The sequence below is a fragment of the Ylistrum balloti genome, unplaced genomic scaffold (assembly GCF_031769215.1).
Source record: "Ylistrum balloti isolate Yb309-2 unplaced genomic scaffold, AGI_CSIRO_Ybal_v1 Utg370388, whole genome shotgun sequence".
Classification (NCBI taxonomy): domain Eukaryota; kingdom Metazoa; phylum Mollusca; class Bivalvia; order Pectinida; family Pectinidae; genus Ylistrum; species Ylistrum balloti.
Window position 1 is genome coordinate 971,282 of NW_026782269.1, and position 18,853 is coordinate 990,134.

Genomic DNA, 18,853 nt, shown 5'->3' on the forward strand with positions numbered 1-18,853 from the left:
TCATTGTTATATGATGATGAAGACAAGATGAGATATAAGGATCATCTAAGCTTGACAGGATAGCTTTACTAATTTCACATTATGAACTGTGTAGTCTTTTTCTCATGGTGTATTGTGGGTATAATTGACACAGACTGTCTCCACCAGGTAATAAGTTATCTTGAAATTATATCACGTTCATGTTTTAGTTAAGGACTAACTAGTATGATGCTCTGATTTTAGATGAGGAGAACAGAACATGTTTTGGGTATGAACAAAACTGACAGTCTTCCAACTACCTATATACAGGTCCCAAAACAAGGGAATGATAAGCCATTCCAACTTCCAGACTCCATTCCAGACAGCCGGAGGATACTGTTTAAACGAACAGATTACCATGGGGGTGGAGCAAGGCCCAAGCCCCCAGTCAAAGCTGAAGTGAATGGGCAGATAGAAAGTACAGAAGGACGGTTTGATAGGCCTGATGTAGGACCTGTCCCATGCTCCAACATCTGGACTGGGAATAAGACTGACATGCATTCCAGCAAAGGAACAGATTCTGTAGATGCACAGTCGGATACATATACAAGTTCCCAGACAGGTACAGGAGTAGAAAACAGTCACAGAGGTCAAGATGACCATTGTCAGAGTTGTCGCAATTCAGAGTTCTTCCCCAGAAATCGTCCCAAATGTCAGACCATGACAGCTGAGAACGAGATGAAGGCTCAGTACATGTTGTTGAAGGAACAGTACAAGCGAATCTGTGAACAGGAGTCCCTCATCAGAAACCAAATGGCCTTACTCCATGCAGAGCTCATCTTGATGCAAACCAATGCCTACCACAAGAGTTCAGCTGAAGTGCGAAGGATTAACATTGAACCCATATCCATCAGGCGAGCAAGAAACAAGGCCAAGAAGATACCCTCTGTCACCACAATGCACAAACTGGCAGTTAAAGTTGACCCAATGGTGTCCACAGGGAGATATTTTACTGCAAAAGCCACCAAGGCTAACATGGATAGCAAAATACCAGATATTAAGGCTAACACAGAAAGAAAGATACCTGATACTAAGAAAATGGACAGTTCCACAGCAGAAAATAAAATCCACCAACAAAGTAAAACATCAGTACGGAATTCAAAAACCACCCTGGACTGTATGCAATATGAAACTGGGGATACACTAAACAGGTGTTTTTACTTTGATATTCCTCTAGCAGTGGTTAGACCACCCTACATATACATGGTCCCTGAGAAAGTCACCAAGCACAGACTGCCAAAACTTAAATTACCAAAAATCAATACAAAAGACACAAAGGGACCCACACAGCTGGTGGCACAAATACCACAGCATCAAGACAGTGATAAGTGATGGTGTTTTTGTGAGACGTTTCTTTGTCACACAATGCAACAGCAATCCATTAGGTCACATATCATTTCACAAAAATAATACTAAACATTTCAGATATTTTAAACATTTTTGTTTAAAACAACTTCATAAACAAACAAACAGACATGAAGACAATAGTATCTTTCTGTACAATTTTACTTGTTTAATCTTATCACAGTTATGAAGCTCCATTGTACATCAATTTCCAGTATGGTAACTTATAACAGTCTCTGTATAGTTCCTGTGATATGATTAAAAATGATCTATACAAGTTCATTTTGTTTCCACATTCCATATACCAATGATCATTGTGTGAAATTGTTATTCAACATTTTCAAGATAAATTTGATTTTTCATTGGAAACCAATGCTAATCTTTTACTTTTCTGTTCTGTCATACTATGTAGGTGTAATCTGGAGGCGGTCCCTCCTATCTAGCTTGTCTGTATGGTGTCAACACAATATATCAACATTCTAGTCTGGTGAGCATGGGAAAATCCAAATTCTATTCTTCTGGTGTTACATAGTCTAGCCCTGACAATAAGTGAACATGAATGAGTCTAGTCTCCTGGTGTCAGAAGAACATAACCTAGCCCTGTCAATGTGTGAACATGAATGACATAATCTAGCCCTGACAATGCTTTTGTAGAGGTAGATTCCTTAGTCAAGCTTACAATATCATAACTCCTTGGTGTGGAAACATTTTAAAAAATTACTTCAGATAAAAAATTTGGTCAATTCATGATTAGCAGAAGAAACAGATCTAAGAAATAATTTATCCTTTTAAAATACTTTGCAAATAGGGTACATATAATACACAGCCAATTTAGAAAGTGCCACACTTGGCCCCTATAATATCTTGCTGTTTCACTCCCCCACCAGCTTTCTATTTATAGAGGTACATGTTATGGTTAATCCCATTCTTCTGGTTCGAATTCTATATCTTCATTTTCTGGGTTTTCTCCTGGATTGTCCACTGGAACCTCCATGGGCCTGATGTTATTGAGGAGATCTCGCATGGCATCCATCAGTACTCCGATTCCCTGACGAAGTTCATTTCCATTCTGTCCTGTAGCACCTGCTGCTGCAGCAGGCTCCTGTAGTGGAAACACAACACTGAAACACTCATACTTAATTTAAAAGTTTTAACACCAAATGATTCACTTCTTACATCAATCACATCATTAACTGACTTATAAATCACATGTCATTACTCATCACTGACAGGTATAATCTGTCTCCTGATACAGTATCTTTAGAATTTTTATTTAGCTTAGATTTAATTGATAAATTGTTTTGATATGAAAATCCTCAAAAAGGTTGAATACATGATTTTTTCATCATCATTGCATATATAATAGTAAAACTTCAATAAATTTGGTGAACAATGGTAAAAGTACCATATAGCTGGTATTTTCTATTGGTCAAAATTTTCATGAATGAACTGTATTTCAACAAATTGAAATTTCATTATCTGAATGTAAAAGACTTCAAATGCTCAGTAGTCTCCCCATTTTCACAGATGAACTGTACCATGAAATAGTGAAAATATCATTCACACAAAAATAGCTTGCTATACAGTATAAATGGGCACAGAGGTTTTGCCTCTTTATCCATAATTCAATCCAAGATTGAATACAAGAGTGAAGTTAAGTCAATGTTAAGTTGTCAATGCCAGGATGGGGCTTGATAAAACAATTTGTACTACTACTGATAGTGGGATAAAATTCACAGATTCGTCATTTACCAGCTCATAATGACCGTCAGACAATACATACATCAATGTTAAAGTTTGGCAACAGAGATCGGAAAAATGTGGACAAGGCACCAGCATCTTCAACTGCCCGCCTCCTGTGAAACAGAAATGTGTAATGCTTAAGCATTAGTACAATATTCATGTATCTCTTTTGTCAGTGGTAAATATACCAAATGACTACAAACATGTCAACATGTAAATCTCAACAGCAAGAATGATCAAGATATAGTGTATTAGTATGATGTTCCAATTTGTTTGGTCTGGTCTTTGTCTGGATAATTAATATACATCAAGTACTGAACAGCAAAATGTTTGAAAATTTGATAAGATCTTACCGTACTGGCCTGTCGTAGCCACACACAGAATCCAATGGAGGTAAGGGGTCATAACTGAGGACTGTAGTGTTGGCAATGTCCTGCGTATATAAAAATACAACATATAATAGATACAAGAGGCCTTTTGGCATAAACAGCCACCAGACTTATCTCAACCAAATTTAAACTGCAAAGAGCCATACCTGTAAGTTACAACTGAGTTTAACTAAACATGTATTGTGTTCATCAGTTCCAATAGTAATTTATGTGCAAAGGGCAATAACACTGTATATTAAAACTAAATTGGTCCCTTTGTCCAATTCACCCATGGAGTTATTGATATAAGGCTGTATACCAAGTTCTATTAAAATCAGTCCATATGTACTCAAGTTATTGTGTTCACAGTGTTCAAGGTAATAAAACTTCAAAGGGCCATAACTGTGCAAATTATCATCAAATTAGTCCCATTGTCAAAGTCGTCAGAAATCTGATTTATATGAGGCTGCAGACCAAGTTTCACCATTTACTCAAGTTATCATTTAACAAGAAAAAGATTACACATGACGACAGATGAAGAATGATCGCAATGGTCAAGTGAACTTCAGATAAAACGGTACAACATATTGCTTGACTTCTCTAAAGGTAACATAAAAAAGAGGAAAAATTGCATTGATTAATCACTTATCGTTAGGTCCAATAAGAACATTTCAAAGCGAATTATTTATCTTATCTACAACATCAACCTTGATTATTATGTTATATATATGTTATGTTAGTAGTACATTTCCTTTGATCAGTACAACCCTTTATACAAATGTTAGATCAAATCTTGATCCTAAGCACCTGCATCACCAAGATGAACATTCAAACATTTACAAGACTTTAATTTACCGGAGGAAGGGCTGCTGTTGCATCTTGAATTTCCGATATAAGGATGTGTCTAAGGATGTTACGTGGTGTGCCTTGGTACCGTGACAGACGTCTGTCAAAAAAAAGTAAATATTGTCAAATAAAAGACAAACAGTGTGTGTCATATACCATTACCATGAGAATTACAAGATTTTTACACTCCATAATTCATGAAAATCTGAGGATATCTGAAAAGGGACACTAATAGATTTAATAATCATTGCCTGGCATTTCAGCTTATAAGAGTCAGGCAATTTCTACACTCAGGCAGTGTGTTGGATCAGGCAATTTAAAGAGCAGTGTGTAGTACTACAGTCTATAGAGTCAGGCGGTATGTTTAATTAAGCAATTTTTAGAGTCAGGCAGTGTGTAGAGTCAGGCAGTTACAGCTACTGGAAGAATACTAGATCAGGCATTTAATAGCGTCATACAGTTTGTGAGTTCATAAAATTTGTGGGGTCAGGTAATTTGTGGGGTCGGGTAGTTTGTGGAGTCATACAGTTTACATGGTTGTCTAGTTTCTGATATCATACAGTTTGCACGGTCATGGATTTTAGACTTACCTGACTCGAAACTCCTCCACCATTGGGTCTTTATTATCTACTCGCTGTAATACCACCTTTACATTTTTCTCTAACCACTCCAAAACTTCTGGCTGCTTCCAGCAGGAGTTACAGCGACCTATATACAGACCAATCAGCTGCTTCAGAGCAGGAGGCTGACTGTATTGTGAGTCTGGGCCAAAGAAAGCATGACTAGAGACCTGAGGGTCAGGGTTAACACTGCACTTATCAAGGAGGGGGTGAAGTAGTCCTGGGAACATCAGAAAGGATTCTTGTAGCTGTCAAACAGTAAACATTACAACAGCACTTCAGTTTAATATACTCCCAACATATATAAAATCCACAGATTATATAGTACAATTTGGTAACAGATGTATACTTTCTGAGTGTTTCTGATGAGATCAGTCTCTGCAGGAATATGAAGTACTTCAACTTTGTTAAAAGAATAAATGCATTGACAATAGTGACATTTGATATGAAGATTACAAAAGTAACAGGTATAAATATGATTCTCCCAAACAAACTCACCATAGTATCAGCTTTTTGGTGGTCCTCCTCTTGACTTGATGCCAGAAGAAACATGGCCAGGGGAACAGAAAATGCAAAGTTGGGAAGCTGAGTAAGGTTTCTGTGGGCCTGTGTGAAAGAAACATTTGTGTGATAACGGTAATCCTAATACAAATATATTATCTTATAGCAAGTCAACAAATCTTGTAAGGACTATGAATCTGACCTACTCTGAACACAAAGTGACTTAACATTACAGTACATTGTAAGTTTTCCTTGATGTCAAAAGTCTGATGAAATACCTCTCACTTTATTCCTGGTACAGACACTATGAAGCCCCTCCTGGTACACAAACTAGGAAGTAGTCCTATGTGATATGTAACACCTACCTGCCACTCCTGGTACAAACACTATGAAGTAGTCCTAAGTGAGACCTACCTGATACTCCTGGTACACACACTATGAAGCAGACCTTTGTGAGACCCAACTGCTACACCTGGTCCACACTCACTATGATGTAGACCTTTGTGAGACCTACCTGCTACTCCTGGTACACACTCACTATGATGTAGACCTTTGTGAGACTTACATGCCACTCCTGGTACACACACTATGCAGTAGTCATTAGTGAGACTTACCTGCCACTCAAGGTGTACACACTGATATAGAGTCCTAAGTGACCTGTGAGACTTACCTCCCATTCCTGAAACAGACGCACTAAAAAGGAATATTCTTGGGCCCGTAGGGCATAGAAGTCAATCATCAGAAGAACACACATGGGGTCCATCTCAGGCTCAAGGCTGTTGATAATACAGAAGCCATATAAGATAAATGGTAACATAAAATATCACAGGATTTGGAAAGATGCGGTATATTTATGACTTGAGGATAAATAAATCATGGTGTAACACAAGCAGTTCTCAAACAGCAAATTTTTGTGAATAAGTTCCTTCCTAGCTCACCTGAGAAGAAGTTTGCAGAATTCCAGAGCTGTCTTGTAACATCCTTTTTGACCTACTATGGCCAAGTGTTTGAACAAAGCAAGGAACAAAGGCCTGCAAAAAAGCAAGATAATTACAGCTTACAGTGTACAATCAAATAAAGATGTTCAGTAAAGATGTATCTGTTGATTTAAGTCTTAACATTAAACTTATCATTAAGTATAATAAAATCTCAGCTAGAAATTATTACAATATACCTGTTCTCGGATCGTTTGAAATCAAGACGAGACGTTCCAGTAGTGAGACTAAAAAGTGGATGGAAGGAGAGTTCACATGACAGCAAAGCCCGCTCTACACAGAAAAAAAAATAAAACTCAAACATACAAAAGTCTTTTATGCATTCAAATGAGCTTTCTTAAACAAGGAAGTTTCAACATAAATTTTTAACACAACTGAAATTAAAGAAAATGGAACCCCAGTTCTCATAGCTGGGCTGAACAGACGTTAGATACTAAACACTAATACACAACACAAATTTGTCTGTTTGAGAGGTCACAACTCACATTTGTCTGGTTGAGAGGTCACAACACACATTTATCTGGTTGAGAGGTCACAACTCACATTTATCAGGTTGAGAGGTTACAACACACATTTATCTGGTTGAGAGGTCACAACTCACATTTATCTGTTTGCAAGGTCACAACTCACATTTATCTGTATGAGATGACATGTTTCACATCTGTTTTACACCGTTATTATCATATTAGTACAATGTATGTCACATTAAAGTGTTATTATACTGATGATAGGATAAAGAATTGTGGTTATGACAATATAACAATGATAAGTGTTTGAACTCCTAGGAAACACAGGCCAGTGGTATGATGATATTCATTACCTACTCTCTCCAACAGTAATTACCTATGAGTTCTGCAGAGGCCTGGGCATCCTCTCCCATATGGAACACTTCACTGAGTTGTAGTAAGGCAGTCACATGGTAAGGGTGGAGCTGTATGATATTCTGTAACAGGAACAAACATGTACACACACAAACCCTTAGTTCCTAGAAGACAATGGAAATCATGTTTCTTCTTACAGCAAATTAACTAGGCTTTAAAAAACATGTTGCTGCAAACCCGACCGACCCTATATTTAAAACAACAAGATAAATCAGATAAATATCAAAGTACGTTGTACGTGGATTTAACCAAGTGATAATGCAGTAACATCATTTTGCCAGCCTCATGATGATGTCAGTATTATTTTGAATTGTTTTAGAGACATTTATGTGTTGAGAGGAAGCAGCTGATCTAATAAATATATAGTGTACTTACCGCTATGTTTTGGGGGTTCAGAGATTCCACAGCATCGTAAAATTTAAACTCCACATCTTGGTAATTTTGACTGTGTTCAAACGTAAAGTATTGACAGCCTCCTCTTGTCTCTAGTAGAGACATGGTCAATCCTACAATACAGTCAACAGAGATTGTTAAACAACGAATGGCCTTCAGTACTGGTGATGGAGGTACAGTCACATTGTCATAGTGATATGTTGTGTTATAAAACATTGAATATCCTATACAAAATTTCCAAACAATCATTTGTACATGACAAAATATCTTTCTCATTTTTGCAAACCCACCTGATCTTCCTCCTGTAGTATATATTAAACACTCACTAGACTTATCACAATTGTAGAATCAGATACTTACCAGTCTTGCCTATTGGTGGCCAGTTATCACGAGGAGTTGTCAGCCAAGACACTCGTTGTCGCGTCCTCCCTCTTTGCTGTCTCTGTCGGCGGCTGAAATCATTTATATGCACCTTTATGTAAGTGTGTCAACTCATGAAGCAATGATGGTGTCATGATAATAAATATAATAATTATGGCTTGAACAAGACAGTTATTCCATAAAGGATGTTACAACCATTCCTTAGTGTTTTTATTTTACACAAAATATCATTAAATATAATTTCATCAAGAGTATAGAGACCTTCCTAAGGTATCCATACTACTAATTAGTCCTTAATAGGCTTATCACATCCAATTGAATCAGACATTGTTGTAAAACTCACAATCAAATGCAGTTAGCTTAGTCAGAATCATAAGAAAGTCAAAACCAAACAAAAACAGCTAAGACTGGCAGGCTGGATTAATGACTGATTGGTGAATTACTTAAGTCTGATAAGAAGATTAATAAATTGTTTTTTTTTAATTACATGTGCACAAAAATATTACCTATCTGTTGAATTTGATAAATTCTCTACATATTTAATCCTCAAAAACTAAAAAATATCAAAACTTATCTCTTCAACAGTTAACACATACAAAAGTTCTGATGAGTACCTGTTTTCAGCCTGCACAACTCGTGATCCAAATATCCGTCTCATCTCATTGTCAGGATTCAGATTTCTACAACACAAAATAAAATGTTCAGGTGGAAAGGTAACAGTGACAGAATACAAGAAGTCCACAATCATTACAAAACTATCAAAATTACAAAATAAAGAACATACTTATGTTCCACAAAGAGAAGAGCCCTCATTTTTTGTGTAATGGGAGTTGAAGAGATGTCTCCATTGACCTCTGTTCTCTCTGGATCTGCTCCCTCTGCCTTCAAAATGGCCTCAAAGTCTTCTTCAACCTACAATATTCAGTACACACAATACTGTATATCTTCGCTCTGCAGCACTCATTTAGTATAATAAGTCAATCTTTCTACTTCTATAATTTTTAACATTGGTAGTTATGCATGTGATCTTCTGTATCTCAATGTTTGCGACCGACTTCTGAAATAAATTGTGTCAGGATTTTGTCTAATATACTTTGTAGTTTAGATGATATTGAAGGGTCAGTGCTTACCATTTTGTTTTCTGGTTTTACCTGATAATATGAAAAAACAAAATTTGCAAGAATTTTCTTTTTCTTTACTTGATGACTCGGAAAAATCGGCTTTCCTGTGAAGCATGAAACAGAGAGTCTTAAAACCTGCTATGTATGCATGCTAAAAAGTTAGCTCTATTCCTCCAATTAAGGTTTAGATCAGACAGGAGTATTAAAAAGAAAATTAAATATTCAATGACTATCAAACATTACTGATGTCACATGGAAACATGTTTCTGTTCAGTAAAACCAACTTGACTTACATTTACATCTTTGTTTTGTTTTTCTTTTTGTTTTTTCTTCTTTTTCTTTTTCTTCTTCTTAGTACCCGCTTGATTTTCTGGTTGTTCTGTAGGTAGAGATACTTCTTCATTCACTTCTTCATTGTCATCATCCTCATCTTCCAGCTATGTAATACAAGACATAGAGGATAATAGAGGATAATAGGATGTTTAAATGTCTCTTACTTCTGATATGATTTTTGCACTTTTAAGTATAATTTGTGCTTATGAACAATTGAGAATATTGTATTTCATCTGTAAATAATATAAAGTCTGTGTCTGTTACTAAGCCTCCTAAAGCCTATTGCTATTGATTACGATTACCATACTCATAAATGCCATATATGGAATGGTACTAAATTTGTAATAGGAAGAAATAATGAAAATAATATTGCCACTACCAGGATTCAGACTAGCAACACTCTGGGTTCTAGCCAAACAATCTACTACTTGACTAAAGGGAAATTCCTACCACTGTTATAGCGACCTTTATTCTCAACATCTACACTACTTCCTCCTTTACAAGTCTTCAACCCTGAAGATAACAATGACCCAGGTTCAATATCCCCATGGAACTATAGCTTCTACCCTTGGAGTGGTCTCGAGTAATGAAAAACACCCTTCTGCCATTAGAGTTCAAACTAGCCACCCTTTGGTCTCTTACTATATACTCTACAGCTTGACTAATGGGAAATTTCCTATAGATAAGGCTAGTACAATTTCTAATTCAACATATATGCTGGAAGGGATATTTTATAGATCATGGTTAATTTTTTTACTGCCTGATAGGTTTCAAGTTCATGGCCCATTCTGTGAAGAAATTCTAGCGAGCCAACTATCCAAAGCTGATAACACAACATCATGTTAGTTTTTATTGGGTTTTTATCTTTTACCAATTTCAACATCCACATACAATACCATGAAGCAGTTTGCTATAAACTATCACAAACAGTATTGGTAGACAAATGCAGAGCAATCAAAAACACACTGAATATCCACCCAGTCCTGCTACACAGCTCAATCCATCTTTCCTTCAGTTTTGCCTATACTGAAGGCGACATTTCTTTGGTTTTGCTCGATCAGTAGAGTGTTTGGCTTCGTAGCCACAGGTGAGTATCCATGGTGTCCCTGTGTAATTTGATGATCCTTATCTAAGTGTTATTCAGTAAGCTGAGAGCTGTACCGTTCTGTGATGTAATGGTTATCTTTAAGAAGACATCTTATCCCAACTGATGCTGAAATGCAACGGATGTTGCACAGTGAGGTTGTCATTAGATCATTTTTTCTCAAATTTCAGCTGGCCGTTGGTGGTGCACTACAAATTCGACACACAGACAAACATTTAACATGATTATGTGTGTACTAACAGCTGTGATTCATTAACTTACTAATTCAAAAGGATTTAAAGGTGCAGTTTTCGTCGGTTTCTTTTTCTTCGATTTTTTGTTTGAGTTTTCGGTATTCTCAGTGGTATCACTGTCTGATTCCTCGCCCACAATAGTAAGCGGGTCTATTTCCTGGTGCGTCTTCCCTTGAAGTTTTCTCAGTGCTCGACTCGACATATTGGCTGAAACGAAAGTTGACAACTCAAGCACTTGCACAACCTTGTATGCAACACACATGTGAATCGTGGTCAGCAAGATGCTTCCTTATATATATTTTTTTCTCCGATAAATACCCTACGTTAGTTTGGCTTCACATTATGAAAGCAATTTAGTGTCATTAACAGATACTCACAACAGAATGATAATAAATATTTTTTTGATATAATAAATGAATAAAAACCTCTCTTCTCTCTCATTCGCTGCAGAGCTACAATATGGATGCGCCCATCAGGCGCGTAATATAATTCTCCAGTTTACCAACAATTTACTGGGGAAATTATCACAACTAAACGATGTTGAAATTGCGTATACTAAGTAAATTAAGCCATACGGTGGGTGGCAGTGGCACGCGATCAAAAACTGTGCCTGCTATTTCCAGAGTAGCCAGATTGGATAAGATGATGCAAAAGATGGCGAAAAAAGATGACAGGTAGGCCAAATTGACAGGTATTGGGTAGAGGTTGTCCGTTCGTCTGCCTCTTCTTAAGTCGAAAACAAACACAACTTAAAGTAATAGGTGCAGTTGTTGCCGTATTTGAAATTTGTTCTGAGTTGAGGTGACAGCATTATTTTGTTATGAGATTCACAAGTGCTTATACTACGGTAAGTTCGTGTCGGAATGTCTGGTTATTTTAAAATGGTTTATTCTCCGTTTATCAACAGCAAGATTAAAAAGAAAGTATAATTCATGTTCAAGTGCACCTGTGATGATTATCAATAACACGGCAAATCTTCAAACTATATAATACATAGGTAATGTCGAAGTTGTGAATATAGGGCGCCTAAATTACCAGCCTAAGCGAGTGGGAATTTTCATTTAGTCGAGCGGTATAGTGTGTCGGGCTAGAGACTGAAGAGTCGTTTGTTCAAACCCCAGCGGGTGAAGGATGTTCTCCTTCTCCTTCCAATTACAATAAAATAAGCTGCATTTTGTTGACACCAGAGTAGTAATTTGAATGGATTATAAGAATGATTGTGTTGGTTTGGGTTGTTTTCGGACAGTTGGTTTAAATTTGGTTAATATTGGGTTAGTGTTTTGTAGTCCTGGGTTAGTATTTGGTAGTATTGTGGTATGATTGAGTTGATATTGGGTTAATATTAGGTTGGTTTAGGGTGATATGGGATTAGTACTGGGTCACTGTTGGTAGTATTGAGTTAGTATTGGGTTAATATTTGGTTGGTATAGGGTGATATGGGGTTAGCACTGGGTCGGTATTGGGTAGTATTGATTTAGTATTGGGTTAATATTTGGTTGGTATGGGGTGATATGGGGTTAGCATTGGGTCAGTATCAAGAAGTATTGAGTAAGTATTGGGTTGGTATCGGGTTAGTGTTGATAGTATTTGGTACTATATTGGGTTAAGTTTCAGATATTATAGGTTAGAAATGGAATAATTTTGGATAGTATTTAGTGATATTAGGTTGTATTGGGTTGGTGGTAAGTAGTTTGTGTTAGTATGTTGGTTGATATTCAGCTGATGTTAGGTAATATAGGACAGGACTGCGTTCATAAATAATAGTATTGGGTTTGTGTTTAGGTAGTATTCAGTTGTATTCTATAGTATATGGTAGTAATTGGTTGGTATTTGGTAGGTGTTTGGTAGGATTTGGTTGTTGTTGGGCAGTATGTGGTTGGTGTTGAGAAGTATTGGGTCAGTGTTGGGTAGTATTGTGTAGTACAAATGTATTTGGTTATGTTAGATAGTATTTGGTTGGTGTTTGGAAGTATTTAGATGTGTTACATGAGGTTTGTAGCTTCAAAGAGAAAAACAGAATGAATGTTGCAATTGGTTAAATAAAAGAGTTTAAATCATACAACTGAGCTAAGTCAGCTAGAATGGAATTCGGAGTACTGATGATCCAAGATAAAAATACAATATTTACACTGATTAGTAAGTTTGATCATATGATAGAGTTTATGAGCCCCCTTGTTTTCCTGTCTCTTCATGCTAGGTAATCTGATGGAACTATGGCTATATATCTGTTAATAATTTCAAAGATCATAGTGAGTCTGGCCTTATAGCCATTCATTATTGCTCAGGGGCTAGTGACAGAATCATAGGTGATACACAGTAAGACTCTCTGGACCCATCGTTGTGAAAAACATATCAAGCAGTTTAACATTGGACTGACTCCAGCAGCAGGTAAACATTGGCAGTTGTGTATGTTTATAGAAAAAAGTGGGATGAAAACCTGTTTTTTATAACATACCAAATTCGTGACACAGTCTAAGAGCTGAAATAAATCACCCATGATGGTACTGATTGAAGCACCTGAGGAGTAATTCTTATTGTGGGAAAATTCCAGAGTATCCAAGGAAAACTTGCGTGGTTGACAGGCGATGCCTAAATGAAAGGCGAGTCACTTGACTACCCATGTTATGTTGTTAAATGAAATGCTCCCAAAATGTATAAATAGCTGCTTTTGAAAATACATGTATATAGATCAGGATTTTAATTTTGCAGGGAAAGTTACTATAAATGAAGATTTTTCCTTATTAATGAAGAATGAAGGAAGAAATGAATGATGAATATTCCATCAAGTCTTTCTTTATCTTTAGTTTAGAATGTCTATTCAATTTTATAGTTTGACTGTTTTGAGGTGTTTTTTCATCATATGAATAATTATAGAGGGTAAAAGATTTGGTTTTTCTTCTTTCAAATTTGTGGTATGACAAGATTTATTTCAATAGATAATAAGTCTTTTTTAAATTATTCCATGAAGGGCTATAATTTCTGCACAATTGTGAAAACTTTATTTTCATATTCACAAAGATACTGTACCTGAAGACAATTAAGCTCCATGCTTAGACTTTTTGACTTTCAAAGCAGCCACTGTTCAAATGACAGATACCAGCCTCCTTTATCAATAAACCTATAAAGTAAAACAAGGCATCACAAACAATATAAACCCCTTTAGCTTGCAATTCAACCTTGACTGGATTTTCTAAAAACAGTAATGGTGACTTTGGCATCAGTTGTCCCTCCAACCTTGACACTCAAACTCGTCCAAGATATTATGTGGTCCTTCGTACGTGTTAGTGTAATTTTGATCAAGTCTCAGACCATGGTGTGTTGATAGGTTGGTTTAAATGAATATCAGATTTTAACCATTGATAAACGATAGGTTTCCATGCAAAACTATTCAGGTCAGCATTCACGTTGCATGTACATAATTCCATTGCTAAACAGATGTTATATCAGATATTTCAATCTTGAAAGTTTTTCAGCAATAGTACAATAATAACTGCTGAGCAAAACAGAAAATAGACAGCTTGCTCTAGTTCAGAGTGGCTTTAGATGTATCAGTGCCTTGAACTGCAGCTAGTTTCAAAATCTTCTTTTCTCTTTCAGGAAAAACAAATGGTTTCTGGTTCCATTAGTAAGTATTTTGTAAACTAGTGTAATTTGTTGTAACAAGTTGCCTCTAAAAAACAGAATTACAAACTAAAAATGAATCATATATATCTAGTTTAGATGATGCATGTTGCATTTTATATGATTAGTCTTGGTACTTAAAAAAGAGACAATTTTCCTAGCCCTTGGCGCAAATGCCACAAGGTCATCGCTAGATTATTTTTCATAAAGTTAAAAAAAAATGAGACTACTCTTCTGTCTGAGAATATTTCAAAGTTCTAAACACAGTTCAAGTATCATGTGATCCAAATCAAAATTAAAGAAAAAATTTGTGGTTCTGCAAATGCAACTGATGTTTCTGCTACCTGCTCTTCACTTGTACATCTATCACTAATGAAAAAATATCTACTTTTAAACTTTTCTTTGTTGTTCAAATCAGAGCTCACAGAAAGTTACCAAACATCATTCTGGTAAGGCCAGGTACAGCACTCCCGGAACCAAGAGGAAAGCTGAATACATCAGTGATCTGCTATTTGGTCCTATCAGTGAGATTATGTGTAGAGGACTGCTTGATGCAAGGATAAAAGTGGAATTATCACAGGTAAGTTGAGTTTTAAGGCAGAATTACCAGGTATTCTTTTAAAAAAAAAACAAAAAAAAACGGTAAAGGTTTCATTATAAAACTTCATCAATTAAACAACAGAGATGCATTTGGTATTTTCATCTTTCGGATTTCTCACTCTTAATTACTCTAACATGTGTTTCCAAGGAGAATCCAATAAAAGGTCACTGCTCCTGGGCCAAAGATCACTGTCCTAGTATCTAAAATGATTCAATTAAACTCTGTATCATTATTGTTATGGTTCAAGATATATAACATTCTTCTAGTAATATCAATCACAGGCCATACAAATGTATATTGGTGTGACAGAAAAAGAGAGTTTCTACCGCTATACGTAGTGTTATTCCTCTCTCAGAATATTGTGTAACATACTGATAGTTGGATAAAAATATGATGTAAACCACTTGTGGTATATTACCTTCCAGACATTTGATTGAGAAGTTGAACTTTGACCAAAAGGTCACTTCACACTTGTAGAAATAGAAACATGCTTTAAGTAAATTATGATTGTTAGCCCACATCATCAAATCGCCTTATGTCTATGGTCCATCTATAAACAATTCTTGTTATCACTATTTCTTGAGAGGTACTTCAAGTACTGAATGGATCTTTCTCAGATTTCGTATTTATTCTCCCCTTGATAGCTAGTTGTGACCATTTTATTTTGGGACTAAGCAGTGTAACAAAATGTCTAATAGGAGGCCATTTTGGATTTTGGCATTGAAGGTTTGTTCTAGCAATTTCTTGAGAAATATTGAATGGATCTTTCTAAAATGACGTAGGTTACCCATGCCTGTTTTATTTCGGGACTGATAAGAAAAAACAAAAGGCAGACAGGCAGCCATCTTGGATTTTGACAATGAAAGTTGTTATTGTAGTTCCTTCAGAAATACTGGTTCTTTCTCCAATTTCATTTGTATGTCCCCTTTCATCTCTAGTTGTGCAATTTAGATTTTAGAACTGGCCAGAAAAACAAAATGGCAGATAGGCAGTAAACATGGGTTTGGTTGCGTATGATTATAACTATTTTTCTAAATTTTAAAATTTCATACAAGTTGGAGTGAATACAGAGGAAAGAAGAGAAAAGAAAGGAAAAGATCCAACTTTTGGAAAACAAATAAACATCAAATGATGGTGGGCAAGAGGTTCTTTCTGGGATTGCTTTAGTAGAAACAGGTCACACAAAGATGGTAGTTGTATATGGTGTTTTATAACTTTGGTAACATTTGAAAAATACATGAAGAGAGTGAAAGAAATACTATCTACTATGACTGTGTTTGTGTCACCTCTATATCTTCTTTTTCATTTTACTTACATTCTATGCTGTTGTACTGATAATGTATAGATGTTCTATACACAGGTCAGTCTGCTAGCAGATTTCAGCCTTCTCAGAATTCACTGGTTAGCCTCGGATGGAGATGATCACATACTTATCGAGGACATTCTCCAGAATAAAAGTGTGGCTATGCAGTAAGTAAAATAACAACCCACCTACGTGTGTGAATAGGGTCTCCATTGAAATTTAGTCTTCTGTTGTTATATTCTATATGTTATATTCAGTAGCTTATGTCAGAAGAAATGAAGTCTCATTATATAGTCTTTGTAGAATCAATTACCATTGCGACTTGAGGGATTGTGAGATGTAGGAATACAGAAGCCGAGTATATTCATCTGTATAGACTAGGAATTAGAATAAAAGCTTTCCTACACAACTAGTAGATGATTTGAGAATGACATTTTGATGACTACACAGTCATCTTCTTCAGACAAATAACCAGTGTGGAGCAAACTAGGTCTGACATACTGTGCGAGATGGTATGGAAAAGTAAAACTTTTTCCACTGTAGTATAATTGTTTTGTTTATATGCTGAATTTTGCTAGATATGTTGATGAGTTTGCATGCACCTATAAGTATATACATTTAGTTGGTTAATGTATTCAAACTGTTAAAGGAGCAGGTCAGTGTGACTTTTGCAAAGTGTTGAATATGGTCTCTCTCTCAGCTGAAGGAGTAATGCTCCTTTGGCTCAGTTGGTTGAGCTGTGGATTATCACACTGGAGGCTTGGTAAAATTCTCATCAGGGGCTATGGGCAGGAATATGGTTTTTCCTGATCATTCACGAAACAGACGAACTTGATAGACTTTGAAAGTTGTAGAATGTAGAATTACTATACATTGAAAACTTCTTTAATTTATATGAAGTTGAACATTATAAGTACATGTACTCTGCAGTTTTATGAGGCACATGACAAAATCTATAAAATGTAACCTTTGTTAACTTTCAAGGTGAGGGAGTTCATATATGCTAATGTTAAAAAATTAACAGGGGTTTCTTGGCAGATAGTAAACATTCCCCCCGTTTCACCCCATCTCTGTTTTTTTCATTTTACAATTGCCACTTACAAATATCTAGGTTACAGTCATGATTGATGTGCTTGTCATGCATTAGATAAAAACTGATGAATGTTTTTTTCCCCCCTCAGAGATCTGGTGAAAGAACTTCAAATCTTCTCCAATGTGCCCCCGGTCAAGTTTGTGAAGGATATGTCAGTAGCAAGGGTCCAGGAGGTAGAGCGACTTTTACGACACGCTGACCTTGGTCAGTACGAGGCCACAGATAGCAGCGCTGAAGAGAACACAGTAACAATGATGGAAATACCTACAGACAAATCTGTATCTGTCTCGCTTAAAGATATCTCAAAAAGATTCAGGTTAGACGATGATGCCAATAACCAATTAAACGAGGGACTTGAAAATCTTAACACAAGCTCTGATCATACAGAAGAGTTTACAGACCTTACAAAAAGATTCAGACAAGATTTATATGGAATAAATCATGGAAGTATGATGCAAAAGCTTAGGATGTTAAAGTCAGGTGTACGGAAAAAGACAATGTCTGAGATTTACCCTTCACCACCTGACAATTTTCAAACAAATGATGATAGAAAGCAGGCAAGAGAACAGTACACAAAGATGTTAAAGATCAGGAAAAATCAGAGGCAGGATCTAAGGAAACACAGAGAGAAACAACACGTTTTATTGGATGACCGAGATAGAAGTGATGATGCAGAAGATTTTCTTTTAGGCAGCATTTCAGATGATGAAGTGATGGATGATTAATGACATGTAATATATTATGTTTGCATAATCAACAAATTAAATTGACTTTAACAATACAGTTTTGTATATTGTCATATAGTCATTGTAAATCCTTGTACTAGCTAGATTCTTGTTCCATTAGACAAGTCCTATTTCTTTGGAAGTAAGAACTGGTCAGTGTGAACCATAAATTTGCTAAAGCCTACACTGGTAAATTAATAGAACCTTTGACCCCATTGGTTGTGAGATAGGTGGATCACATCCCAAAGGGACAGATGATTGAGTTAGTAAACAGAAGGCTTGCCGAGTGTTTGCAACTTAAATCCTTTTTTCCCTAGGGTTGAGGTCACCCTATCTCACCAAAAAGGGGATGTGTGATTATTTTTCTCTTACCCTGCTGGCTTAATTAGGTACTTGTGTGTATTTTTATCATCCCAATGCTTCACATCATTAATATGATTAATTGTTGACATAACTTTATTGAATTGTTACAGTGATATCACGTCATTGTCTTGACAGAGGAATCTTCCCCATCTCAATTCTGGGGTGAGACAAGGAAATCTCAAACAGATCAAAAACGTGTATTTTACCTGTCCAGGGCAAGAGAAAATCAAATATAAAACCACGAAATAAGAAATTAATTTGTACA

General features: G+C 36.1%; 2 protein-coding genes across 2 annotated transcripts; one reads left to right on the forward strand and one right to left on the reverse strand.

Annotated features, from left to right (window-relative positions):
- Positions 1-1,506: 1,506 nt before the first annotated feature.
- LOC132554248 (ribosome quality control complex subunit TCF25-like) lies at positions 1,507-11,084 on the reverse strand. Its single transcript, XM_060218555.1, has 16 exons — positions 10,911-11,084; positions 9,505-9,648; positions 8,875-9,002; positions 8,705-8,770; positions 8,070-8,161; positions 7,692-7,822; positions 7,279-7,378; positions 6,615-6,708; positions 6,379-6,471; positions 6,111-6,216; positions 5,438-5,545; positions 4,910-5,187; positions 4,329-4,419; positions 3,459-3,538; positions 3,146-3,218; positions 1,507-2,464 (listed from the first exon to the last, which is right to left on the reverse strand). Exons 1-16 carry the CDS (start codon positions 11,082-11,084, stop codon positions 2,279-2,281), a joined length of 1,944 nt encoding a protein of 647 aa, XP_060074538.1. The 3' UTR covers positions 1,507-2,278.
- A 294-nt stretch (positions 11,085-11,378) lies between these two features.
- Positions 11,379-18,281, forward strand: LOC132554256 (uncharacterized). The gene is made up of 5 exons (XM_060218563.1): positions 11,379-11,556; positions 14,480-14,507; positions 14,922-15,083; positions 16,465-16,574; positions 17,589-18,281. The coding sequence occupies exons 1-5, from the start codon at positions 11,420-11,422 to the stop codon at positions 18,223-18,225; spliced, it is 1,074 nt and encodes a 357-aa protein (XP_060074546.1). The 5' UTR covers positions 11,379-11,419; the 3' UTR covers positions 18,226-18,281.
- Positions 18,282-18,853: the final 572 nt, after the last annotated feature.

Excerpts from the sequence above, each read along its gene's own strand:
- LOC132554248 (XM_060218555.1), bottom strand. The coding sequence starts at position 11,084 with ATGTCGAGTCGAGCACTGAGAAAACTTCAAGGGAAGACGCACCAGGAA. Across the intron at positions 9,003-9,504 it reads AACAAAACAAAGATGTAAAT|GTTGAAGAAGACTTTGAGGC; the intron begins GTAAGTCAAGTT and ends TGAATATTGTAG. Across the intron at positions 7,823-8,069 it reads GCCACCAATAGGCAAGACTG|GATTGACCATGTCTCTACTA; the intron begins GTAAGTATCTGA and ends ACTGTATTGTAG.
- LOC132554256 (XM_060218563.1), top strand. The coding sequence starts at position 11,420 with ATGTTGAAATTGCGTATACTAAGTAAATTAAGCCATACGGTGGGTGGC. Across the intron at positions 14,508-14,921 it reads AATGGTTTCTGGTTCCATTA|AGCTCACAGAAAGTTACCAA; the intron begins GTAAGTATTTTG and ends TGTTCAAATCAG. Across the intron at positions 16,575-17,588 it reads AATAAAAGTGTGGCTATGCA|AGATCTGGTGAAAGAACTTC; the intron begins GTAAGTAAAATA and ends TTCCCCCCTCAG.